Source organism: Phaethon aethereus, assembly GCF_964289735.1.
Source record: "Phaethon aethereus genome assembly, chromosome: 6".
Lineage (NCBI taxonomy): Eukaryota > Metazoa > Chordata > Aves > Phaethontiformes > Phaethontidae > Phaethon > Phaethon aethereus.
In genome coordinates this window covers 32,222,343-32,249,917 of record NC_138580.1, presented here as the reverse complement: position 1 = coordinate 32,249,917, position 27,575 = coordinate 32,222,343, and the positions used below count along the sequence as shown (strand labels likewise).

Genomic DNA, 27,575 nt, shown 5'->3' with positions numbered 1-27,575 from the left:
CTTCATATGGGGAAGAAAAACCTCAAGGAAGCACACCAAATAGCAGCAATCCTCCCAGCTGTTGTCTTGGGTACACCAGCACAAGAATTCAGGCAGTAAGAGAAGCAATAAGGAAAAAAAAAAATAAACCTGTGATATTTTTACAACAGAAAACTCAAGAGGGCAGGATGGCTTTTCTGTATTTAATGAAGTCTGTACCTGTCTGTCTGGCATGTAACTGCAGCAGCAAGAGTTCTGCCAGGAAGGCCAAACTCCTACTTTATTTTACTGTCATTTTTCATAGAACATATGATTTCCAGACTGAGGTGCTCTTTATTCCTTGCCTGCTAGATTCTTTTTTTTTTTTTTTCTAAATAAGCTTCATAATTTACCTACCTCCCACATTTGTCCTTCTTATTAAAATCTGCTCCACTGCTTTGCAAGAGTTTTATACATTCAACATTACTGGAAAGAGAAATAAAGAAAACAAAACATGAACAAAACAGAAGTTTACATCTGTGTTGCCCTCTGTCCCCAGAAAGGAAAAAGTTACTCTAACTATTTTGGTATTATTTGCCGTACAAAAACAGGGTACAGCCAACTACAACGTGAAATTCAATCAAACAGAAAATGAAGCTTTAAAAAACAATTTATTTTTTTTCTAGAAAACCTCAAACTTCTCTTCTGCAGAAGAAAAAAAAATTAATTTTCCAAAGAAAGCACAGTAAATGTGATGTGAATTCCGTGTGTCTGAAGATTTTCAGTGGGAGCTGTACTCTTAATGCTTCCGATACTAAACTGGTATCTTATGAGACACTTTAAAAGAAAGTTGATTCTAGCTTAAAAAATGCCAGTCTAATAATGAAGAGGTGGCATTTAACGAAATCCACCCCCATTCAGCAAAGCATTCAACAGCAAGCACTTTGCTCAAATCCTGTTTACTTAATGAGATTTAATCACAGGAGTTACTTTTAGGTTTTTTCTCATATGATTTGTTGACTATTGATAGATTTAAGCGCACATCTAAGTGCTTTGTTGAATAAGGGGCATAGCTATTTAGAGTGACTGTCATATCAATATTGCATTTACATAAGTGGATGAGTTGAACTCCATTGCTTTATATCTGCTGAAAGAATTCACCACATCATAGCTGCTGCTTCATCTTGTTTAAATCCAGGTGATTTTTAATAGAAAATAAAACAGCTGAATTCTCACATCTTTTGTAACTCAAGCGAATAAATGTATGACTCCAAGCCAGAAAATGACATAAAGAAGCGCAGCACTTGCCAAGACTCCTTGTCATTCACAGGGGCAATAAATCATTTGTGTTCACAATCAGATGAGCAGGCCTTTGAAGTATGTTCTTTTCCTAGTACCCATGCAACTCCCATTAATGTAATGGGAGTAACAGGCATGCGTCAGGAAAAAAAACTAATGCCTTTTGTATAACTCCAGCTCCAGGAAAAAAAAAGACAGGATGCAATATGTTGGCATATGTTCATCCCTACTCTAAACTGCTATTGCATAAAATAGCTACAGAACACTCACCACAACATACTAAAAATAAAAACACTTGTTAGTGATGACAATTGTAGTAAACCACTGGAAAAATATGGTTTATTTTCATAAGCCACTTTTGCTTCTTATGAAGCCTCTCCTCTTTAGGACTTCCATCTTGTTTTTATTATTCTTTTGGGGTGCAGCTTTATTGAAGGGTTGGCATCTGAACTATACTATAATGATCTCCATCCAAGCAACAGTCATAGCTCCTCTATTAATGTGAGACAAGTATCAAGAAGAGTATTACCATAAGAATAATTAAAACAGTATTTTAAAACAAATTTCATCAGTTTTTTGTAATAACAAAAAACTTTGTGATATGCATTTTGGTCCACTGAGAAGAAAAAACAACTTCCAGAAAGACTGGCAAGTATTTGCTGTGGATAACCACAGAGAATCCAAGCTGGGTTTTAGCCAAGGCTCCATTTCAGCTGTTTTCTGAGCCATAAAGTAGTCAACAGAAGAGTCAAAACTCAATGCTTGCCAAATGTTTTGTCCTTTTGCTAGGTTAACTTCACAGCACTCCACTGACAATTATTTGGAAATATTTAAACTAACTGGATGCTACATTTACAACTTAAATTGACATATTTCAGTTTTCATTTGTTTCCATTGCTGGCCTCCCAAACACTTATCCGGAATGCATCACCCTGAGACAACGACAGTCCTTTGACCTTCTAATTTGGAGGTTGGGGATTGTTTGGTCTGAGCTTGTTTGTTGTTGTTGTTTTGGTTTGTTGTTTTTTCTTTTAGAAACTTTTAAACCTGCACCTGAAAAATGGGAAAGAGGGAGTTGAGCTGCATTTGGACTCAAGGGTTGCAATCTGATGGGCATTGTTGTGTAGTTGCATTTTCGGACAAGGACTCCAAAGGTGGAGGCCAGGAATAATTCCCCTGTCAGCAAGCAGCATCTCAGGAGCTACAGCTCCTCCTCCTCACTCGCTTTGCCCTAGGAACTGATGATTTCCTGCTGACTGCTGGTCCTCAGCATCTATGGTGGCCAACAGACAGAGCAGTACCCCCACCCAAAGCTGAAGCAGTCTTCACAGAAGCATTGAAAAGAAAGAGTTTTGCCCTATGCCTGAAACCCATGCTTCAAATCGCAACCCAGGTCTCTGCAGCAGAGGGAATCAGACCATCTCCTTTACTTTGCAAGCAATCCCTCCATGAGGGCAGTGGCAAAAGACAGACTCAAGTGACCCAAATTTGACATCAGACCACTTTGCTTCCTGAGCACTGCAATAAATTCTTCTATGGATGGCACAGTCAAGTTGGCTGGCACCAAACCTGCAACGAAGCCACAAAATAACTTACAACAGCTACAGTGACAGCTACTCACCCTCCTGCAGCGGCAGCGTGGAGGCACGTTCTTCCAAAACTATCAGGGGTGTCTATTTCAAAGCCTGCAGACAGCACGTGCTCATTACTAAACAAGGACACTATGCTATACTTTTGTCCTAGTTAAACCACAAGAAACATTGCAGAGACAGAAAAATCAGTTAGTTGGAAAAAAACAGAACGCAAGCAACTACAGTCAGAAAGAGGTTGTCACGGGAACGGCAAGCGGCTGCTCCAGTTTGGCAGCTCTATAAAAAGAGCTGCAAAGTCAACGAGCATCTATTTCCACATCCAGCTCTGCGCCACATCCCTATTTAAAACAACGTGACAGGCATTTATGAGGCAGCTACCTATCAAGAGGACTGTGACAGCAGGACATGAAAACAGAAAACAAGAAGAAATGAGGAAAAACCACAGAGTCAGCCTGAGCATGAAATGGGGCCATTTTTATTGCATATGGTTTTCAGATTGGAAAGAGGCTTCCAGGAACACGGGGGCATATTCATCAAGATGCACAAGGGCGAAGATATAAGCCTGGCAGTATTCATTCTAGTCACTCAGAGCTTTTTCTCTTCCTTCCTGACCTAGTCAAGGCCAGAGCATGCCAAGGTTTAATGTAACGGGGTATGCAATTGACATTTTTCACACTTTTTTTATATCCTACAGGACTTGACATTGGGGAAAATGTAGCTGTAGGAGATTTTATGTGGTAACTAATGAAGCAATTTTCTAGAAAAAGCTTATGCTTTGCCTTGTGATTTTTTAAGTCATGGAAACTCTTGCCTGGAAAACAAGAATTTGGGATTTGGTACCTGATTATTGCCTCTTTTGAAACAGTTGCATGAGCAAACTCCTGCTTCTTCTTCGGGCTCTGGTGAGGATTCTAAGACTGCTCTTTCAATACTACTCTTTCACTCATTTCCCCTCTTGTGCCCACAGAGCTTTGGCCAGCCTAACTCCTTTAGTCTGTCCAGATTCGGAAACACACTTTAGCTGTATCTAAAATACATCATCATCGGTGAGGTGTAAATACCTGCGCCAGTGTAGGCCCCAAGGAGATAATTTCCTGAATTATTCCTTTGGGGGAAAAAAACCCCCCAAACAAAGCAGTATCTCACATTCCTACAGTTTGGAAAAGGGTCCTAAATTTCCTCCCTCCTCCTGCTGAATGAATGTAAACTCTCTGAACCTGCCAGGAGAAAAGCGCTTTGGGCGAGAACAGTACAGGATGTGAGGAAGTACCAGCATGCCATTAGGAAAGTCTTGCACACTCCCGTACACCACACCACACAGCCAAACACAGCAGCACAGGAAGTTTTTCATTTGAACAACTCACAACAATAAGTATAAAGGGGCTGTAAGCAGCAGAGACACATATTACTCAAGCTCCACAGAGACTGCGGGATTTACTTACCCGACGACAACAATTTCCTGCAGCAGTCTGAGTGAGCATTCAGCGCTGCTAAGTGTAAAGGGAACATGTTGTGGATCCCACACCTGAAAGGCACAACAGCCTCATTACAGAGAGTCATGTGAAAATGCAGGTTGCATACAGACACAACACACCAAAAGCTCCTTCCACAAAGGCAGCAATTTTATCCTTCTCGAGGAAGATTCTTCATGCCATGTTATTTTTATCTGTATTTCCTTACCAGCCTTCTCAGGAGTTAAAAATATTCTGATACAGCAAAATCTTGGCACTATACTTTGAACAGAATGTGGCAGGAAGGTTTCTAAAAATTCAAGGCGAAAGCCAAGGTAAGGGAGGAAGTGAGAGAGCAGATACTGCTTGGATGCAATTTCCCATCAGCTACATATACTGCAACTGCTATTCTGAGGTAAAAGTAAATGCCGAAATCTTCTCAATATTATTTCTGAAACCCATTTTTCCTACAGTTAACATTCTTTAGATAACTCTCATGTGGGTTTTCAAAGCCTCCCCTTCTTCCCTGTCTCTCTTCCCTGGGGTTGGGGTAGCTGACAACTCTTCATCACACTTTCCTTTAGGCTGCTGTGACAGAGTTTTCTTCCCACACCGTAAGAACTAAACATCTAATTTTCCTATTTGCTCCAGCTACTCTACTCATACTCCCTTTCACATTTCCCCCCCTTTAACACATGACCCTCTTTTCAATTACACTATAAGCTTCTCAGAGCAGATATGCTGGGTTAAAAAAAAAAAAAAAAGGTAGGTAGGCACCTATCATTAGGCTAAACCTGTATCAGACAACCACATAGTTTTTAAACAAGGTGAGCACTCAGACACTTTTATTAATATGAGGAAAACATCCCAGTTCACTCCCTAAGCATGCCGCTGTTCACTCTCTTAGAAGACTTTTGGATTTGGACATCTTGGCTTCTGTGATTGAGCATTGTCTTGTGAAAAGCATCTTGTTATTCTAGAAATATCTTACTGGCAGTCCTCCAAGTGCACATAAACATGGAGGCTCTGAAATCAACTACCTCAACAAGATTATGATCTACTGCCTGCTCCAGCAGATATATTTTTGAAAAATGACAAACTCTTGAAAAATAGCAGATGGATTCCTATCTGCCCTTCATTTCTGCAAGACAGTTGGTAGATGGGTAAGTGTGATCATCTCAGGGAAGAGGACTACATATAGGGACCCAAAGACAAACAAACTTGTCTTTCTGCAAGACTCATCATAAATCATAACCACTTATGAAGCTTTAGAAAAAAATGAACGTGGATGTTTATAGAGATAGTGTTCAAAAAATGTGTAAACGTGGTACTTCAGGATATGGTTTAGTGGGCATGGTGGTGTTGGGTTGATGGTTGGACTTGATGATCTTAAAAGGTCTTTTCCAACCGTAATGATTCCGTGATTCTGTGTGATCTTGCTCTCTCCAACATTTTATACATATATGTATTTAACTAATTTTGGTTTATTTTTAAAAAACTTATTCCTTCCTGAATCCACAGGCCCATCCTTCCTCTGTCTTCACATTAAATGTGTCCTCCTTGCTGCTTCACCACACTAAGGAATGCCTTGTAGTGCTGGATAAATTTTAATTTTGCTAGTGTCAGCATATACATCTTAGAGTAAAACTATTGAAGATGATCTGACAGCCTATTCTTTGAAGGAAACAGCACAAGCTCCACCAAGCTGCTGCATCTATATAAGCAGTTTGCATTTTTAGCTGCGAATTCATTTATTTATGCTAACATTGAACATTTTGTACTACTGTGCTTCTTCCTACACCCATTTCCCTCTATCTCTTCCTCCATCTAGTTACCTAAAGGAGTATTTTTCTTCTTTTAATTCAAGATTTCTGCCCAGCACACATTTTGGCCGGTTTCCACTGAAATACACTATCTGCACATCTGCTAACCAGTGTCACACTTCTATAGCACTGTTCACACTGGTTCCTCCCATCACTTACACAATTTCCCCTTTACATGCAGTTGCCTCAAAGACCAACTGAGCTGTCTGCAGTTGTTGCAGAATTTTCTTTTCAAAGCCAGTTCGGGGAGCTCAGCCAGTTATTTACATGCAGCACATATGAAAGCCCATTCCCAGCGTTTCAATGCTCCTTGTTTAGCACAGACAGTAGCATTGTTTGGATCTGTCTGGTATCTCTGAGCCAACTTTTTATTTCACTTATTTCTGGTGCTGGAAAAAGTATTTTACTTGATCAATGTTCCAGCCACCCAAGTGTGAAATAGAAATTTCTAACTAGATAGCCCTGATTCCAAGAGTGGGCTATCCCACTGCATCTCATTTTCCCTTTAAACCTCAAGATAAGAGACAGACTGAGACCTACTGTACTGGAGAAAGAGCTAGGAAAAATACACATCTATTTAGACACTATCTTCATGCTGGCTATATTAATAAAACCCAGTGATGTCAGCTGAAGCCTGTGGAATTTCATTATCCATGCCGACTGAAGATCCGTTCCACCTTCCAAGTTTGCATGGTGACAGTCATACTTGATAAAAGAATATGAACCAATGTGCCACTTTCTTAAACATCATCAAGCAAAGAAAATACTGAGAGGTGCAAGTATGTTCAAAATTAAAACCAGCTCATTTGCATCTGAAAGCAGGTTTTCTTAACTAGGTATGTCAAGAAAAGTCACTGATTTCTGTGGTAGGTTCTAGGTAGAAGATTCTTAAGTCATATTTTGGAGACGTGTGGAGGTAATTGCCAAAAACTTACATTAATAAAATCAGATGCTGCTATTAAACACCTGGTACAGATATCTCTCATGGCATTGTATTACTCTGGTCTTATACCTTTTTGTTTACCTTCATGTTTGCTGTTTTCTTTTGACAGACCATAAGAACCTGAACATAACTAACCAATACTCAAGTACTCTTACAAATAAAGCACCTGCCAATGTTTGAGTTGCCAATACTCATCATATTGTGGTTGCACAGTCTTGACACATGTGCAAGAGAAAAAAAAAAAACAACAAAAAAATTAATTGAAGCAGAAAGCACTAACAACATTTAGAAGTGTGTCTAATTTCCACTTCTCGTCATTCTATTCAAAAAAGACTCCCAAACTCACAAATCAGGTAAAAGAAGTGCTATTATTTCAGCCACCTGAATATCAGAAACTATGCAACATCAAGACAGGCTCTAGTTATATTGAGATCAGAAATACTTAGTAACATCTGCTTTGCAACAATGCATTTCTACTGGTTATCCTACATCGTATCAAAAGATACACGACAAAAGAGTAATCACCATGTATGACAGGCCACTAAACATTAGGCTAATTTAGATACTAAGGAATATGCGCACACTTCCCTTAGAAGGCATCTGAGTTTTTTTCAATTATGTTTCCTATACAAACTCATTGCTACAGACTTTCTGGAATAACTGTGGCCAAGATGCACTTTATGTGTATGTACTTCATGTCCATTTTATATACCACTGTGCCACATCAATGCTTTAGGAAAAAGAAGCAGTACTTGTACTACTTGTCACTACGTAACTGGGAATAACAGGAACTTAGCAGGGCTTCCTTCCCCTCCACACTTCCCAAGTGTCCATATTTTAGTCCCATGTCCCCCACCGAAGTACAGTACAATTATGCTTATCCATTTCAACCTTCACACTTCAGAACCTGAGGAGTAACTGTGTTTCCAGGCATTGGACTTGATCATTAGAAACAGCTCCACTCCAGCCACCTACTTGGCAGTATCAGCTCCGCTGGTTATGAGGGTGTTAATCAAAAGCTCATGTCCGTATCTTGCAGCCACGTGCAGAGGCGTGTTACCATCCTTATCAACACAGTCAATTTCCCCTCCTGCAAAAGACATTTTCATACAGTTTAACACTAAAAGATTAAGCATGAACCAGTGACGTTATTTCTCTCTAGGAAATGCAGCATAACCAGTCCAGCCAGAGAAACACTGAATTTCAGAGACCAAGAACCAGCACACAGCAAGCTGTCAGTTGTCAGCCACTGGTACTGAACGTGGTCTGGCAGCAGCATTTTCACCTCCATTTCCAACTGCAGTGGTGGGGAAAAATGGTGGGAAATAAGTGAACAGGATGACACACAACGGTCAAGTACATGATTCATGTTTGCTGCTCATCTAAAAGTACAAATGGATGCCTTGAATTAAACTAACAAAATGAGCTGCTGAAACTATGCGCTCATTCGTAAGGGTATTCTTACAGGCACTCAATCTTGCCTGTACGACAACAATGTTAAATACAGTTCATTCAAGAGGCCAGCAGGAACACACTGCAAACAACAAGCGTGTTGTGTGTCTTCTCTGTGTCTTACCAATGAACAATCAAACAGTGCTTAAGTAGAACTTTTCCTGTTGCAATTTAAGCCTGTCATCTCGTGTTTTATCCTCACAAGCAGGAAAAATAGATTACTTCTTTCTTCTCTGCTGCGGCTTTTGACCCATGCAAAGATTGCTATCAAGTCCTTGCTTTCTTTTTGGACCAAGGAACTGTAATTTTTTCAGTCTCTCCTTGTAAGTCAGGTTTGCTGCACTCCAACTATTCTTGTCCTTCCCCCAGTTCTCTCCAGCTGGCCCACATCCTTCTGAAAGTAAAATGTCAAAAGCCAGAAACAGTACTACAGCTGACGTCTCCCAACACTGAGCTGAGCAAAAGCATTACTTCATGCCTGCTGGCTACTATCCTATCTATACACTCCTGTACATTGTACAGCACCATCTACATTGTTATCTTTTTTTTAAAGCACGATGACACTGTTGACTTGTGGTCAACAAGCTTCTGATCCTGTACAAGCCCCAGACCCTTTCTTGAGGAACCACCATGCACTCAGCTGTTGCTCTTCTTAACTTGTCCGACTGATACTCCTGCCTGTGTGTGGGATCTTTCCTTTCCTTCACTTGGATTATAACTTCTGTCTCAAATTTTACAGGATCATTTTCCATTCTAACTCCACCTTCTGCCAAACTAATAGTCTCTCCCAACTTCATGTTTTCTCCAAATGTTAAAAGCACATTTTCTATTCCACTATCCAAGTTGTTAATGAAAATACTGGATAGTTCCAGACTCAGGAGGGAAACTGAAAACCCCCTCAATACATCTTCCATTTCAACAACAATCCATTTATTACTAATATCTAAGTGTAGTTTTTCAACTAGTTGTGCACCAACACTGTAATATTTTAACACTCCTCTACTTTGCTGTGAGAATACTTTACGAAAGCATGTAAAAAGTCTTGCTAACATCAGGATATGGTAATATTCACTGCATGTCCACTATTCACAGGAGATAATGGACTGTAACTGCAACAAGAAAAGTTCTAGTAAAGCACCATAACAGCATTTTCTAATGATAAATGAAGGTTGGTGAAATGCTGGAAGAGGTTCCCTGGGGTGGAGCCTCAACCAGCGATGTCTCCACGAACACCACCTGCCCACAGAAAAGTCAGAGGACTGTGCTGTATTCACAAAGCCTATCACCCTGCTGTAGAAAAGAATTATGATGTTTCAGCATCTTTTACTCTTGCGAAATCTATGCCAGATATTGCCCACTCCTCCCTAAGTGTTTACAAATAGTTTGTCCATTCACTCATTTCAGAATTTTTGGCTGACCTATGTAAAATTCTCCAGCTTTTCTTTTACCTATCTTTAAAATGGGGAATCACATTTGCAGTTTTCCAATTTTAAGGTAATCCGTTCTTCCTCTAAAAGTTGCTAGAGAGAGCAGCCAGAAATTGAGGCATCTTTAGCCAACTCATTAAGTACTGCAGAACAAAGCTTCATCTATTTAAATCATTGACATTTCTCTCTTCCACAATATCCCATGGCAATGAGACATAAAGTCACTTGCAATCAGAACTGTGTACAATACTAAAATTAGAGGGGTAGCAAATGAAGAAAGAAAGAAGCAAAACCCAAGTAACTTGAAGAAGAGTAGAGAGGCGTGAAGGACAGATGAAGAACTGCCAGTCCTTTCACACACAAATCCAACAGAGAGGAAACAACAGCTGTAAGTCAGAGAGCATGTTTGACTAAACAGCTAAAAATGGCATTAAGGCACAATTTCTCCAGTTTGCCCAGACTCCTTTAATTATTACTGTTTTATTTATCCAAGGAGAGATAGGACAACAATTTGCATGATGACCTGAAAGAAGCATGATGTACTGAAGACCTTCATTTTAAAACACAATCTTGTGTAAATTTAAGTGTCATTACATTTATGGCATAACTGTTCAGCCATCTTCAACATCTCACACTTAAGTTCCAAGGCTGGGATTTTGGAAAACAAACAAAAAAACCAACCAACCAACAAACCCCAGACCATCCTGTCTGGTATAGTGGCCAAAGCTGGGAAGTGTAAGTAAACAAGCAGTAACAGCAACCTCTGTCAATCGCAAACAGGCCTCTGCCAGATCTCCAACAATAATATTTGTTATACTCTGTAGTATTCTTGGACAAAAGAGATACCAGATAAATGACTGACAGTCGGGAATCCTGACTATGCCAGAACAACACGGTGGTGCTGGTCCACCCTCCTGAATACTTATTCAACACTTAATAAAGACAGTGGTGAGGGGAGGAGCTAAGGGAGGTAAGAGAAGTACAGCTGCTGAGTGGAGGGCCGAGAAAATGGTTTGAGCTCTAAGAACACCAGGGCTCACCAAGGGAGGACAACTAGAAACTTTTTCTTTTTTTAGTTTTTAAGTAATTCGAGAAAGACAGTTGTGCCAGCTTCTCAGCAGAAAAAAGACCTAAATACAGCTTCAAACTCTTGTTTTCAGGTAAAGAATCACAACAGAACACTGTCAGCTGGAGGAATGTGTGATTTTGTTAACAACCAAAATCTCAACTTGAGATGACATGCTGGAATGAGAGCTGTCAGTGCAGCTCAAAGCCAGAAGTTGATGGAGAGCCTAAGCAGCTCTCAGGCCTTTGGGACCCTGGGTTGGAAGAACTACAAATTGCAACCTTGGAAATGCCTAATCTTTTGGAGAGTCGTTGAACAGGCACAGAAACTCACCATTCTGAATGAGGGTCTGCGACCGTGTGAACCTCCCATGGACAGCTGTCATGTGCAGCGGGCTCTTCCCATCCTTACTCTAACAGAAACAAAACATAAACCCAACCATTTAACATGTAAAGCGGTGGTAACAATTTGAAGTCTCAGCTCAACATCCTACAGCTATTCTTGAGGTAAAAACTCCACTGGCTTCACAAGTCTGTATCTATGGATCTATGCGTGATGGTAAATGCAGAAGGTATAAGCACACAAGTAAAACAGTTCCTCATCAATGAGTAGGAAGTGAGCTGGCATGGAGCCTGTCCTCACAGCCTGGCTGTACACACTACCTGCTAAAAACCTACAGATATATGACATATTATTCTTGAATATTATTTTTAAGTAACATTTCCCACTCGGTCATTATTTTCCCTAACCCTTCCAATGAGGGGAATAAAGAAAAGCAAAGGAACCATAAAGCTAAGTAGGAGCAGTCTCTGAGAGATTCAAGAACTATATCCTGTTTATCAATCTGCATTTTATAGATAAATCCCAGAATAAAAGCCACTACATTACAAAGTTTTGGTTAATAAATTTCCATGCAATCAAAAATAGGATGTTTACAAAAGACAGTTAGAAAACAGAGAAGGCATAAGAAAGGAAAGGTATAATGAGTTGAGATCAATGTTTTGGGTTCTAGAGAGATTGGGGAAGCCAAGCAGCTGAGAAAATAGCAAGGGAAGGGTACCAGCTTCACCACTCCCTTCATGTTTATTGGCATGGGGTTTTCACATTCATTGGCAAGCACTATCCCGAATTTCATTTTAATAATTCTGAGTTTAAATAGTGCACTGACTATTCACTGATCTCAAGGGACTTGCCAGAGGTGTCAAATGCTAGGAGACCAGTTTTACAGATGGGAAACTGAAACACACAGAGTTTAAAATAAAGCAGTCAAAATCTTATATGAACTCAGAGATCTCAAGTCTTCTGGTACCTATACCAGTACCCTCTGCTGGATAACAGCAAGTCCCTTTCAGCTTCATCAAGATGTATCAGTTGCATCTCAAGAGCATTCAGATATCCTAAACAGAATCAGACTTTGTAAAGTCATGCTATAAAATAGGTAAACAACCAACCTTCAGTTCTTACTTTCCTGGGTAAGTCAAAAGGAACATTTTAGAATCAGGTTTAATTAAATCCATATTGTAGGGGGAAGGAAAACACCAGAAAGGAGTAGTTCCTTGACTTCACCACCACTCCCTGAGAGAACACTTTAACAGAGCTCCTGGGACTATATTTTAGTAGCGGTTCAAGCCTTCAGGAGAGTGGCTGGCCAAGAGTTTAAAGCTGTTATTATATTTATCAAAGCACTGAGAGCTCCTCTGCTGGGAAGTAATCTCATCCAAACAGTTTAATGATCAACGTTCTCAGCATCATTCTATTTCCATCAAGGATTTAAAGCCATGCTGTACTCGTCATTATAGTTTCCAGTCTCCTGAGGTATGCAAAATAGGATAAAGTAAAACTGAAGAGCTGCAATGCAAGTTTTACCTGAATGTTAACATCTGCCCCATTATTCACTAGTAGTTCAAGACACAGGGCTCCATGAGTGGAGGCAGCAGCAAAATGCAAGGGAGTGAATCCATTATTATTAGGCTGATTTACATTAGCACCATAGTCAATCAGCTCATTAACGACAGAATCCTGACCGTTATAACAGGCAATGTGAAGTGCAGTATTTCCATAGATGTTCATTTCATCAATCTAAAATGAGACAAGGAGACATAGTTAAAATTACAGACATCAGCTTACCATTTTACATAATGCATCACATACTGCAAACGGAAATAGCTGGAGGCTTGAAATGTCATAGGGCATATTTCTTACCAGCAAATTTCATTGACAAAAATATACTCCCAGAGAGCTTAATTTGGAATGCTTTACCTTTACTATTATTAACTTTTTATCCTACTGGCAATTTCTAAAAGCCAGTAGGAAGCTTAAAGTTGACAGCAAGACTATGTAATGGTGATGATGATGACAAAAGTCCTAACAAGCTGGAAAGCTTTTACATATAAGTGGGAAAGTAGGATAAATAAAAAGCTCACGCTCCTTATTCAAAAAATATTAAAACACCAACTATTGAATTTTTGTGAACAAAATCAGGCTCAAGAGTTCTTTTCATAGATTTCTATTGGGAAGGGAGTGAAGGTGTCTGAGTGAAGGGAATGTGAAACTGCACAGCCATTTACACTTCAATAAGAAACCCCTTTCAGGAGCTCAGTATTATAAAGATGTAATTAAGATTATGTTACTTCTTGATGACCAGCTTAGTATTCAGCTGCTGTTCTGTAAAATAGGACAAGACAGATTGTACAAAAGACTTGGGGATGACGTGAACACCCTTCCACGAAACACAGGCATCTCAAAGATCATATTCCTAGTGGTTGAGAATGTGGAAGTTAAAGGTAGTTATTAGCATAGTACTGCTAATAACAGGAAACACCTATTCCCCTTCAACTTCACAGTCAACAGCCTGTGAACACGGACTTCTGACAATTTTTTGGCAGGTCAAGTCAGATCAAAATGCAACTGCAAATACAATGGCTTTATTTGACACCTCTGATTAACCAGTGCAGGCTCTTCTGGTCATCTCATTGCTGCTTTGAACCACTGAGTTGACAATATTATGCTAAAAGAAGTCTATGTCCTGAAAAAAAGTTCTTTTCCAGAGTGAAAATAATTCTTCTCTTTCCCTCCGTCAGCTACAGAGGAAATACAGGTCCCTAAACTTAAACAGCCTGAACTGCTGTTTAGTAAAGTATGCAGTGTATATGTTGAGAACAACCACTCATCATATCAAAGGGAATGCTGAGCCAAGGGAAATTGCATTATTCAATCTTCCTCTGCAGGAACAGCATGTATTTCCTGATTTCTTCAGCAAGGTGGCCTGGAATTTACTGTCCATATCAGACATTTTTTTATTCCAGAATCTTTCCTGGCTCTTGAACCAATAAACCACATAAAGCACAATGTGGTCCAGAAAATGGGAACTATTTTCTTTAGAAGCTCTGCCAACGTCTGTAGCAGCACCCATAAGAAAGAAGAAAAGAATATCTCCAAATATGGAGAAATATGGAAGCCACAAAGAGCACATTACCACATACCTCTACCCCCAGGTTAAGGAGGTGTTTCACAATGTTAATCTGCCCATTGGATGCAGCTGCATGAAGTGGGGTGTAACCCTTCTTGTCTTTACAAGTCACTTCTGCACCATGATTAATCAGTAAGGCAACAACTTCCAGGTGACCTTCAAAAGATGAAAGATAGTAATCAATGAGTATACCATCCTACAGCACCAGTTCTCCCAAATTACTGTTTTCTTGCTAATGCACTGCCCCTTTCGCTGCTGTTTCACAATGCTCACGCAGTTTTACAAGGGAAAAAAAACATTTTCATAAATGTTCTTAATCCTAGCTCCAGGCCTTGTCAAGAAACCCATGCATTCACCTTCATCAGATGTGTCAAATTTCTCTTTACCAAATTAGTCTTCCAGTCATTAAAAGAACAAAAACACACCTCTCTCCCATTTATTTCTCTAAAAATAACAGTTTGTGTTTTGTTCTCCCTGTGACAAAGAACCATGAGCACAGGAGCATGACAATGCAAATCTCCCAAAACAGCATCCTGTTGATGTCATCTGCAAACACAGCTGCTAACACTTGTTTTTTGTTAGCAATACAAAATAACTTTAATAAATGGTAAAATGAAAGTATTCTCTTTTCTAGCACCATTGAGGACCCAAAAAACTAAATTTCAAATGAGTGCAGAATTTGATCCAAAGCCTACCAATACAAACACAAGATTTCTACTGAATCCACTGATCTTTGGATCAGGTTTTTGACTCTCCAAAACTGTATCATTAACACAAAACTGTGCAAAAAATCCTGATTATAGGTATATAAATGTTTGAATCTGAACTCATAGTCTATACACACATAGTTAGTCTGCAAACTAAAATAATTGCAATAGCCTCAACAGTCACACAGATTGAGGGCTGACTGCCAGATTGAAGGGACATGCATCTTCAGGAGTGAAATGCCTACCCCTGAATTAGGGTATCCCTACAGAATACAGGGGAAGAGCTGAGCATCTCAAAATGCAACTTATAACCCACCTGTATCTTCAGTTCTCTCCTCCCTCTGAAGGTCTCAAACCATCTGGCCTGCCTTCCCAGATAGTACCCTAACAACCAAAATTAAATCAAGGCTAACTGAGGAACAGTCCTTATTGCTTCACGTCGAAGCAGAGCTGTCTGTCTTAAAATTAAAAATGTATTCTGTCAAACACCATATAAAGTTGTGCACCGTCTGAGTTGTACAGCACTTTCAAGACAGAGGCAGCTCTGGTCATGTGCAGGACCTAGGAGACTTTATGGACAAAGTCCAAAGTGCCCAAAGATATTTAAGCACTGAAGAAATGACATGAGGGTTTATAGGATAAGATACTCAGGTCTCATTATCTAAATTCTGTCCAAATTACGCTACCAACTCCTAAATTCCATTGCTAATTTAGGCCTTAAATGTTATCCAAATATTTTGAAAAGTACATAACAAATTTCTGAAAAGAATTAAGAGCAATAGAGATGTGGAATTGCACAGCACAATATAAAAGCCTTCCACCTCTACAGAGTGGAGTTCAAAGCTTGCTAGCTCAAAAGCCAAATCACATTCCTTGGCAAGAGTCTTTCCATCTGCCTGTGTATATAAAAAAAATGCATAATATGCTTTTCTCACAGTTTGAAACCTCCTATTATCTCACCAATACACTGCTTGACCAATGAAAGCTCTTGAACAAGTGTGACCACCATCACAGGCAATCATGTTCTAGTATTTTTAAATTATAATGCCCCACTATAAGAAATTTCCCTTTAACTTGAAAGGAGTGATAAGGTCAATTGATTTAATTAAGCAGTATTTTATAACACCACTGATGTTTTGAATCAACAAATCGGTTGCTCTTGTCCACTCTGGAATAAAAGATGGCAATTTGCTCCTAACAGGAAGAAAGCCTGTGAGGCAATTCCTAACAATATCATAACTTAGCTACTTATAAACATAGATAAATAGCAAAATTTATGATCATATTTATCTGCATTTTACATAAAACAGTTTTTAGCAAAAACTGAAACAAATATAACCTGTACTTTTTCAAGCCCAAATATACTTCAGGCTGGAATTAGAGTCAGGATAAAAAGACCAAAATGAAAAAAGAAACACAAAAAGCTCACAATTAACTGTGTTAAACAGGAAATCACAGCCAATTTCTCACCAGCTGCAAAATCATAAATGGACAGTGTGTATTTAGATCAGCTGAACCCTTCCCTCTTCAGGGTAAATACAACACTCACTTTTCATGTCCAGGTCTGCTCTTGTCCATTTTAAAACACGCTGTTGGTTTGTGAATAGGAAATTAAAAAGAAGGAGCAACAGCCCAAGCCTTACCCATGTATGCTGCCCAGTGAAGAGCTCTTCTGTCCTTTTTGTCAAAAGCATTGATGTTTGCCCCCTTGGCTAAGAGCAAGTTCACCATCTAGAAGTAACAACAACAAGTAAACCAACCCTGTAGATAACACACACAACAGTTCATAACAAATCATTCTAGCAATAAAGCTGGGATCACAAAATCTTGCTTTAGAACAATAAATTTGTGAATTACACAGATACTGTTCAAAGCTGTGTGCATAAATGACATGGATCAGTGGCAGCCACAAGTAACCAGGACAAGTTCTGTGTCCACAGAGGGGGCTGAGCATGCAGGGTGCTGCTACTCCAGTGTGCTTCAAATTCAGCTTGGTAAACAACCTGGAAGAGAAACAGGCCTGGAAGAGAAACATCGCTCTTACTTTTTACTGTTAAGACCAGTTTAAGGGGTTTTCTTGTGGATTGGGACAAGATTCCTCCAGACTGTGAGGTAACAAACCCTAAAATCTGCTTGACCTTTTAACAAGGCGTGTCTATTTCTTGTCACGCCACGGTGATTTTCATTACATTCCCATGTGCCCATGGCAGCATGGACAGGCACCAGGCTGCTTCACATACAACGCCGGCCTTTTAGGCAGCATGCCTAAGAGGTGAAAAGCTGCTTTCCCCATTGCTAATCATCCAACATTAAACATAAGAAAAATCAGGGAAAAAAAGAAAGGAAACTGAATGGAAAACACATTCAACAACTGTCTTTTGCTGAAAAACATTCTAAAATCATAAGGTACAGAGCTCGGTGATTGTCTTTCTCTTGTACATTGCTTTGCCACAGAGATCGGCTAATAACAGCGTATATTCAGTTAACATTTCTGATATACTCCATCCAAAAGCTCAGGAGCTTTAGATTATGATGGTTAGACTCAAGCATTACTATCTCTTTCCTACAGAGCAGTATTTTAAAGGCCAAACACCATCATCATTTTACAGGAACCACCATTTCTCTTCCTGACAGAAGCCTACTGTTCCAGTCTAAGAGTTTTTATTCACTAGCTAGAACTTCAGGTGTGGAATGGGTGAACGAGGATCCTTACAGCCAGACCTAAAGATGCCAGCAAAATTCTTTACATAGGGGCTTTATTTACAAAAGTATGGTTTTTTTTAATATAGAAACAGTAATTAGACTAGAAGGGTTTGCTTGTATAAGATAAGTAGAAAAACCAGAGGCACATTTTCTAGAAGACTAATTAGAAAAGCAGACCGACTGGATCTCAGGCAGCTGAACATTTCTTCCACATGAAATGAATCCACCCGTTTTCCCTTCTTTCCATTCTGACACTCTTACTTTTGCAGGCAGTCAAGCTCAAAAGAGCCAAGGACACACCTGAGTTGCCAGAGCTGGTGGCACAGCCAGCTCTCCACGTCTGCATGCACACCTCACTTGCATGCTGGCTCAGCACTAGTACTTCCCAGCCACTGCCTCATTTCTGCAGGTAGGAAACTGGTCACACAGTTTGGAAGCAGCTGAATGATAGGCATCATGGGGGTCAGGGATATGAGGCTCAGTCTAGATCCAGCCACAGCAGGTCAACTGTTTGAACCAGGAAAAAAAATAAATAAACCAACAATCCACTACACTCTTAAATAACTCACCTCAATGTGGCCATTCAGAGCTGCATGGTGCAATGCTGTCCGCCCCCCTCGGTCAGAGACGTTGACACTGCTCAGCATGGGGATGATGACTTCCGCACACTTCACTGCCTTGTTCGCAGCCGCCACGTGCAACGGTGTCTGCCAGTTCTTGTCCCGAGCATTGACATCGGCCGAGTGCTTAATCAATACTTGCACTGCTTCCTGCAATGGCAACACAGTTATATCCATTACCAAGCAGTTTGAATAAGAACACAGCCCACCTTTCTTGACAGCTCGATCATATTACCTATGCATATTACTTACGCATGTCAGACATGGCCAGGAGGAGGGAAACATTTATCAAAATTGTTGGTTCAAATGCCAGAGTACACATCACCTTTGCTGTCATCTAGAGCAGTGTCCTCACAATAAAATTTCCCAATTTGATTTTAGGATGTACAAAGCCGCCTATGCAGAGAGCCCAGCCTGTTCGGTTGATTAACCTTCAGTACCTCAGTCATCATAACTGTGCTCTCATTGAAGAAATGAGTGTACTTATTTGAGCTCAGTGTTACAGAAATTATTTACAAAATGAAAAGCACATCATTTTGGACAGTAAAATCATAGCAAATTTCTGTAAGTTTTATTTATAAACAGGAAAAATGAGAAAATAAAACAGAATACGTGAAAAGAAAATTTTAGCTTTGCAAAAACATGAGAATCACAGGCAAGGGTTGATGCTGGTGTCCTGAAGTTAGCATTAGCATTCCTTCCCTCCCCAAGGGCTAAGCATAGGCCAAGAGTCTTCACTGCAACATCCATTCTGTCAGCCTGAGACCAAACAACAACTTTTAAGGTTAATTTTGTTGGTTAAAAGTGAGTATTTCCCAGTGAGAAAATGTACTGTTCTTTCTTGAGAGACCGTCTCACTGGATAATTCACAATCAGTTCTTTTCTGCTTCTACTCATGCATCTGCCATTAAGCAAGTCAGACGAAAAAACAAGTCTCTCTCAAAATTACATTTTGTTTCTTCTTCCTTTTTACCCTATACACAAACAAAATACAAAGGAACTACTGGGACACAGTAGCATTCAAGTAGCCTTGTCTGCTAACTACAACTCACAGCTGGCAAGTGGGAGAGACTTAGTCCTACATAATACCTCATTCTTTTTCCACAAGCTGAAAATTTTTCTGGTAAGCTGTGGCTGGTTGACCCTGGCTGGATGCCTGGTGCCCACCGAAGCCGCTCTATCGCTCCCATCCTTAGCTGGACAGGGGGGAGAGAATATAGCAAAAGGCTCGTGGGTTGAGATAAGGACAGGGAGAGATCACTCACCAGTTACCGTCGTGGGCAGAACAGACTTGACTTGGGGAGATTAATTTAATTTATTACCAGTCAAATCAGAGTAGGGTAATGAGAAATAAAACTAAATCTTAAAACACCATCCCCCCAACCCATCCCTTCTTCCCAGGCTCAACTTCACTCCTGATTTGCCGTACCTCCTCCCCACAAGTGCCGCAGGGGGACAGGGAATGGGGGCTGTGGTCTGTTCATCACGCGCTGTCCCTGCTGCTCCTTCCTCCTCAGGGGGAGGACTCCTCACACTCCGCCCCTGCTCCAGCACGGGGTCCCTCCCAGGGGAGACAGGCCTCCATGAACTTGTCTAACATCGGTCCTTCCCACGGGCTGCAGTTCTTCACCAACTGCTCCAGCCTGGGTCCTTTCCACGGGTGCCATCTTTGGGTCCCCCATGGGGTCCCAGGCCCTGCCAGCAAACCTGCTCCAGCCGGGGCTCCTCTCTCTCCCCACGGGGCCACAGGCCCTGCCAGGAGCCGGCCCCAGCGTGGGCTGCCCACGGGGTCACGGCCTCCTTCGGGCATCCCCCTGCTCTGGCGTGGGGCCCTCCCCGGGGGCGGGTGCAGATCTGCTCCCCCGTGGGGCTCCATGGCCACAGGGGCACAGCCGCCTCCCCGGCCTCCCCAGGGGCTTCCTCGGGGGCTGCCGGGGAACCTCTGAGCCGGCGCCTGGAGCCCCTCCGGCCCCTCCTCCTTCACGAGCCTTGGTGGCTGCAGAGCTGCTCCTCTCACACATTCTCACCCCTCTCTCTGGCTGCAGTTGTGCAGGTTTTTGTTCTCCCCTTCTTAAATAAGTTACCCCAGCAGTGCTACTACCATGGCCAATGGGCTCGGCCTTGCCCAGCGGTGGGTCCATCTTGGAGCCGGCTGGCACTGGCTCTGTCAGACATGGGGGAAGCTTCTGGCAGCTTCTCACAGAAGCCACCCCTGTAGCCCCCCACTACCAAAACCTTGCCCCACAAACCCAATACATAAGCCCAGACAAAACTTATTAATGAATAACAAACACATACGGTGTGTTTAAATAGCACTTTTGTATCTAGAATGGCCCTGCAGTCTGTATCAACAGCACATCCATGGCTAGGAGTTTTCGTTCTTTGTCCTCAACCGGTCTCAGCAATTTCATTTTCTACAGCCATCTCACAAACTGTGCTCTGACAGATTTGTGCAGCTAGTGACACTGCATCTCTTACAGCGCCAATAATGATATATCACCGTGGATGTCTCAACAGGATTTTATTTTTTAAAATACAGGCCTACTATTTTAAAAGTCATTTAAATGTAATTCACTGGAGACCTACCCAGCTGGGACATGAAGTCAGAAGGAAAACTCATGCACTTTGACTCTTAATGAAGGAAAGAAAAAGTTAAAGGAGAATTTTTAGACGTAAATAGTACAGACTGAAAAATCTACGCTAAAAAATATTTAGGCTTTTTTAAAAAAAAATTCACTTTTTTTTTTTTTACATCTGCAAATCTGCTGCTCTATCAGATTTGGGATCAAAATGTTAAAACCTTTATGGAGAAGTTTTAATTTTATCGCTTTTGAAAGCATGAGCTATCTCTTTTTATCAACATAATTTCTACATGTGCATACAGTCCACAGCTATGGTGTAAGCCTCTGTATTCAGTGTCTTTAGCTATCCCAAGTTATCAGAGTGAAATCTCTTCACTTTTTCAAACCGTATAAGGCTGAAAACAGATACATCCATTAACAATCCTGCACAAACACACCTGAGGGCTGTTGGTTTGTAAATAAACATTTAAATCTCTAAAGCTTACTTGAAAAATCATTAAGACTTAAGTAAAAATGTGTTCATGCTTTTAATCGACCTATAAAAGGGTGCAAGGAGCCAACTTCTGGATCCTGTGAACGCTTCACAGTAAAAGATGGATAATAAAACTTAAAACTTGTAGGTGATCATTCTAAAAGCAGCTGTGCTCACAGGAACTTCAAAAACCACACCGAGTCCTACTGGTTAACTTCTGGACCATGAATTCACCTCCTGCTATCAATGTGAACTATGAATTCACCTACTGCTATCTGCTACTATCACTACCAGTTTCGTCCTATTACATTGACTGAATCTGCACATTTGTTAGCTTGTGTAATAAAGTAAAAGCAGCACTGAAAGAGCCTCAAAAGGCTGAATCTTGTTTCAAAATTATTACCCAAAGTAGCAATTATCATACAAATAACAAAGAAAAAAGACGAGGAGAAGAAAGCTATGTGTGTTTATAAAATACATAGCAGACCATGAGAAGGCATCAAAGGCTGGTGCTTCACTGTTGCACCTGGGTACTCCCTTTGAGGTTCCGGAACTTCTGCCACAATGGAAGGCAGTTTCTCATTGCGCACTTGGCCTTCAGCTGACAAAGAGTTAAAGATGAGACAAAAACCCACAGAACATTTCTGTTAAGACTGTCACTGACAATGAAAATCATATACTCTGACACATCCAAAAAAAGAAACCAAGCACACTGCAATTCCCACATCGTAAAGATTGTAGCTGTTTTTTAAGGTTTAAGTCTGACCTTTGTTTTCCAACATGGCTTTTTGTATTTTGCCTCATTACAGCATTCATACACTATCAGATATTCCTTTCAGAGGGTTTCAGCAGATGCCAGCAGCTGGGAAGCTCAGCCAGCAGCCAAACAATGCCCGAGTTCAGAAGCGAGCCCAGGATTCCTGCCTCCAGGCTTGGCAAACGCTGGGACTGTTACGGAGGTGATTCGAGTCCATCAATCCCTGGAAGACAGCCATCCTCTGTCTCTTTTACAACCCCTCCCCTCATCCCCAGCAGCCAACTCGGTCTGCAGTTGGGCTCACTTAACTAAGTATTAGGAGGATAAAAGTACACAGGGAGGTCCAAAATGGAAAGCCAAGAATAATGGTGCAGTTGAAAACACAGTCATGCCCGAGCTGCATTCCTGGTAGTTATTGCTGCTCCTTTTTGAGATAGCAATGGAAGAAGTACAACGTGATGCCAAAAGATTTCTAGTTGTCAAGTAGAAGAAATATGAGCTAACCCTCCTTTATGCATGAAGCAAATGCGTTAACAGAAAACCTAATGGGTGCCTTTAAATGTAATTAACCAAAACAAACTATGCGGTAATACGTGTTGGATCACATATACATCCACTCCCTTCTGGCACACGCACAGCATGCACACATCCATATGGATTTATGCCTCTTTATTTCACCACTTGAAGATGATGTGGCTGCTGTAAACCACTGAGGATTCTAGCCCACTTCAGTCCTGGTCACCCACTCCAGCGGATGGTTGCTCAATATGACTTGCTATGGTAAAGTACAGCATTCCCCAAGGCGAAAATCAACCACATCAAGGCTCAAAGCAGCTCTAACTAACTTGTAAAAGCTGGCCTCCAGCTGCAATGCTAAAGCCCCCGCACACAGAAAATGCTTTCCCTGTTTGCATCACCGTGCTACCTACTTCGGCTCTCCATGGTTTGCTTTTCTCCCAGCATGTAGTTTACGTGCAAAAGCAGGGTAATCAAATCTTACTCACTTCACTTCTTGAAGCAACTGCTCGATGGAGAGGAGTCAGCCACATATTGTCCTTGGCATTAACACGAGCGCCTGCAAGCAAACAGCAGAGGTTACATCGGTGCCTTGGGTGCGACACTGAAAGCCTTGCCCAACTGTTTCCTAGTAACAAGAGCTGAGCTGTATGTGGTACTCTCAGCGCTCCCCACACATCTCCTGGCACCCTGTTCATCTTGGACATTTCCAGATCCTGGATAGATAGGAGCTGAGGAGTGATTTGGAAAGAAAGGAACTGGATAGGTCAGACTATTATCAGGAATAGCTTTGTTTACAGGACACAAAAGAAGCAAGATTTGTTATAGGGGATTACATACGTATTTACGCATGCACATGTACGTCTATGTATATGCATTTTTTTAGGTCAACTGATACAGTTGAAGGGAAAGAAAAGCAACCCTTTGCTCAGACCACTGCTGCTGTCTGCAGACATAATGAAGGGGACAAGCCTGAACAACCATCTCTTGTTTCCAGCTCCATCAGGCAGACCACTGAAAGACATAACCACTTCCCTGCTTCGCAAATCTTGCTGGGATCAAGAAAACAGGACCAGGAAATGCTCGGGTTGAGGAGGAAACTGGGCACTTACTACCTCAGCATCTGTGGATGTTATTCAGCAAACATCAGAAGAAGAGGGATCAAGGAGACTATCTGTTTGCCTTCTGTGTGTTTCAGTGCGAATGTGTAGTCTGATAAAGACAGTTGTGCAAGATGATGGGCCTGGGGGGGCTTGCCAGAATAAAGGATAAAGGAAGAATATTTAACAACTACAGCAGTGCTGGCTGACTGCAGGCACACACAAAAAAAGGATCCTGTACATTTGTGTGATAAAACAGATTTGTTTGAAAGAAATATTAAAGCTATTCACTGATGTGATACCCCAGAAAGGAAGTCTAGTGAAAAGGACTAGAGAAACTAATTTTAAAAAGGACTTAACCTGAAAATATTGTACCTCTCAGGTCTGCAGGTAGCAGTACTAGTCTGAGAAGACTAGCACATGCAGAAAATTTTTAGAGAAACACAAGCGTCATGCACATAGCCTGGATGAGCCTCTGAACTTCATGAACAAAGGGATTCTTAAGCTTCATTTTGCACCATAACTTAAGTGCATACATACAAAAGCCTGTAATTAATAAATCAAAATCACACTCTCTGAATCAGAAGTACTTTCTGAGAGCCGTTTCTCAGGAATATTAAGGTGCTTGCCTCTGAATCACAGCGTTTACTGAGGATTGTGCTAGATAATCAGAGGAGAAACAAGTTCTTTCATATTTCCACAAGTTGGGATATAATTTTTTGGCTGCAAGGAAAAGAAAGCCACTTTCATAACTATTGCAACAATTACAGGCAATCCTCCGAACTCACTTCAGAACCTGGTACCTGGTGGTACAACATGCCCTCTGGAAAAACACCCTTCAGAAAAGACAACAGTTTCAAAGAGTTTTCTAATAAATCTGTCTAAGCAAGAAAGCTGTTAGCTTCTTTTGTCTTCATGGGAAGGTCATTACGGTTGACACACCATAGTATAGTTATATCACCATAGACTGACATAACATAGATGGTTGGTATCCTGCCCTTTGCCTACACTGCCCGAGGGTCTAGAGACAACCTCCTCCACCATCAGGAAGCTGACAGACAGGACTCCAAGGCACGTTACATTACGCTGATTTGGCCTGGCAGGGGTCTTAGGAATGAAAATGGTCTAGATGAATTCCTAATGATTGTCACCAAATACCTCTTTTGGGCTTTAGAAAAGTATTTTGTATTTGCTTTGGGTCTTTGCCTTATGTTCCTAACTAAGGTTTTTGATTTATTTCTACCCATTCACTAACTCCTACAAGCAGATGGCTGCAAATCAGAAAGCCTTATGTGTGGAGTAGCAAAGTGTGACAAACATATCATTCCTCAGTATTCAACAACTCCAGTGGCATTGGTGAATATGAAGATGATTAGAAAACCTAGGAAAGTGTCTCCATCAGTAGCTATTCATGCCTTTCACTGATCCACTTACCCTTTGAGAAACTGAAATAGCTGCCAAGAAAACAGCTAAAGAACATAATAAAAGCAAAACAATACCAGTATAGATAAAATAATACACAGCATGCTATCAGCCTTTTCTTCTTCAGCTGTTTTCCACATCCCTTTACCTCTTTGTGCTTTGGGGCTCTTTATGTGACAAAGTGAAATTGCTCTTACATATCTAATTCAATGCATCAGCTGAATACACTCGTGATTTCTGTTTTTAAAGAGCCGCACAATTCAGCTGTTGCCTGTTACAGGAGCCACTGTTGTTAATTTACTGAGGTGCACATTTTCTGAAGAGACATTTCAAAATGTTTCCCTCTGTAATGCCCATTTCCTTCACCAGAATTCAGTTTTTAGGTTCCCAGCAGTTCCTTGTAGGCAACATTTAATGACAATTAAAAAACTTCACCAGCACCGATGCACTCCTTCAGGGACAGAAAATATCTGCCGTTTCAAAGCAGATCAAGTGGAAGCACCCAGGGAGTGATGCTCATGTTTTCAAAGGAGTCCTCTACACTTCACAAACTTGAGTGTCCACCCTGTGACAGCTCCGGGGTCAGCTCTTTGAAAGCACTGAGTAACACAGAAATCCAACTCTAAAGAGTAAGTGCTCTACAACATGCTAGGGCACATAACATGAGCTGTGTCTAAAAATCAGAAGCTTGCATTTTCAAGTCCATCCCACAACACTTCCTCAAAATCACCCAGAAATTCAACGTCCCTGTCTTCACTCTGGACCAAGTACCTTAAACACGTTCCAGTGCACTTCCTACAATACTCTGTGAATTAATCAGTGTGTTTATAAGGACAAAGAGGGCTGACAGCACACTCAAATTGGTGTATATGGTGTCCTTCATAGTACGATCTTCCTTGAAAAGATAAGCTGCTTTAAAGATTTCCCTTAACATCCTTTCAGGTAGCCACAGCACCACCCAACCCATAAAATATCCACTTAAAATAACCTCCTCTGCAGAGAAAAGACTTTTCTCAGCCCCATCCTCTGTACTCTGCCCTCGAGAGGGCTTGTACCCATGGGCCTGAGGGAAAGGCTTGGCTGCTGGATTTGTTCTGTGAGGCTGAAGTAGACAACATAACATATAATGTTACAGATAAAATTAACACGGAGGAAACTTTGTGTAATCCACTCTTCTTTCATATGGCTGTTTTGTAATCTTTGCCATCTTTCACTCTCACATTTTTCTGCCACAAGAGGAAATAAATCTGAAATTGCCTCTGTTCTTTTGAGATGTGAAATAAACAACCTGATGCTGGCTTTCAGGAATAAAGTTAACATCTCTTTATCCTAACCAAAGTACAATTTCTCATCCAGCACATCTGCCAAATCCACAGGTCTCTAACAAACCTAGATTCTGCAGCCTAAATCTCTGAAATTAGGGATGGTCAATGGAGGGAGGAAACTACTCTTTAACCTATAAATGACATTATTAATGTGCACCTTTCTAACTCCTGCTATAAGACACAGCAATAGACACACAAAAATACAAGGAGTGCCCCCCCACCTCACACACACCACCCCCTTCCAGACACACAACACAAAGATCAGCACGAATAAAATATAACAATGGAGCAGCACCACCTGATAGATGGAACTGGGACCCACAACACGAGAGCAACACAACACCGTGCTTGATGTGAACACAGGAACCGAACACCTACACGGCAGAAACAAAAGGTTAGGCAGGATCTCCTTGGAGGCAATTCAGAGTCACTTGCTAGGGAGGGAAATGGCCTGGGGATCCCACCAAGTGAGAGCACACAGGTCCTGGGTCACTCATGAAGGAGAGAGAATAGTCCTGGGACATGCTCCAAACTTTCACCCAAAGGGGATACTCCTAATCCCCAAAGACTAGCCATGGGAAAGGCAGAGAGAAGGCTGCCTCTCCAACCCGCCAGTTCTTTAGCCTGCCACAAAAGCGGAAGCCCTGAATGTGTGTTCAGGTTACACAGCACCTTCCCCTGCTGCCTACACAACAGGATGGCCCAGAACCTGCTATGCATGTGTCAGTCTCGCTTGCAAATCTATGCGGCGGAGCTTAGGCAGGAACCCTTCCAAAGCATGCTGGGGTTCGTCCTTTTCTTCAGCTATTGTGCAATGTATGAAGGACAGATGTCAATGTGGCATACACACCCCCAGTGCATAAACTTCTTGCCAAGAAGCTCGGAGCCTTC

At 41.3% G+C, this 27,575-nt stretch overlaps 1 protein-coding gene across 1 annotated transcript in view; it reads right to left on the bottom strand.

Moving 5' to 3' along the window:
• Positions 1-27,575, bottom strand: part of ANKRD44 (ankyrin repeat domain 44) — a gene marked incomplete at both ends in the record, with an annotated part of 76,268 nt that overhangs the window by 36,876 nt on the left and 11,817 nt on the right. Inside the window, 10 exons of the mRNA XM_082001280.1 lie at positions 376-444; positions 2,879-2,942; positions 4,292-4,374; positions 8,042-8,156; positions 11,345-11,423; positions 12,878-13,090; positions 14,494-14,636; positions 16,831-16,918; positions 18,460-18,660; positions 23,326-23,396. Coding sequence (XP_081857406.1) covers positions 376-444; positions 2,879-2,942; positions 4,292-4,374; positions 8,042-8,156; positions 11,345-11,423; positions 12,878-13,090; positions 14,494-14,636; positions 16,831-16,918; positions 18,460-18,660; positions 23,326-23,396 — 1,126 coding nt within the window. The remainder of the gene's footprint in view (positions 1-375; positions 445-2,878; positions 2,943-4,291; positions 4,375-8,041; positions 8,157-11,344; positions 11,424-12,877; positions 13,091-14,493; positions 14,637-16,830; positions 16,919-18,459; positions 18,661-23,325; positions 23,397-27,575) is intronic.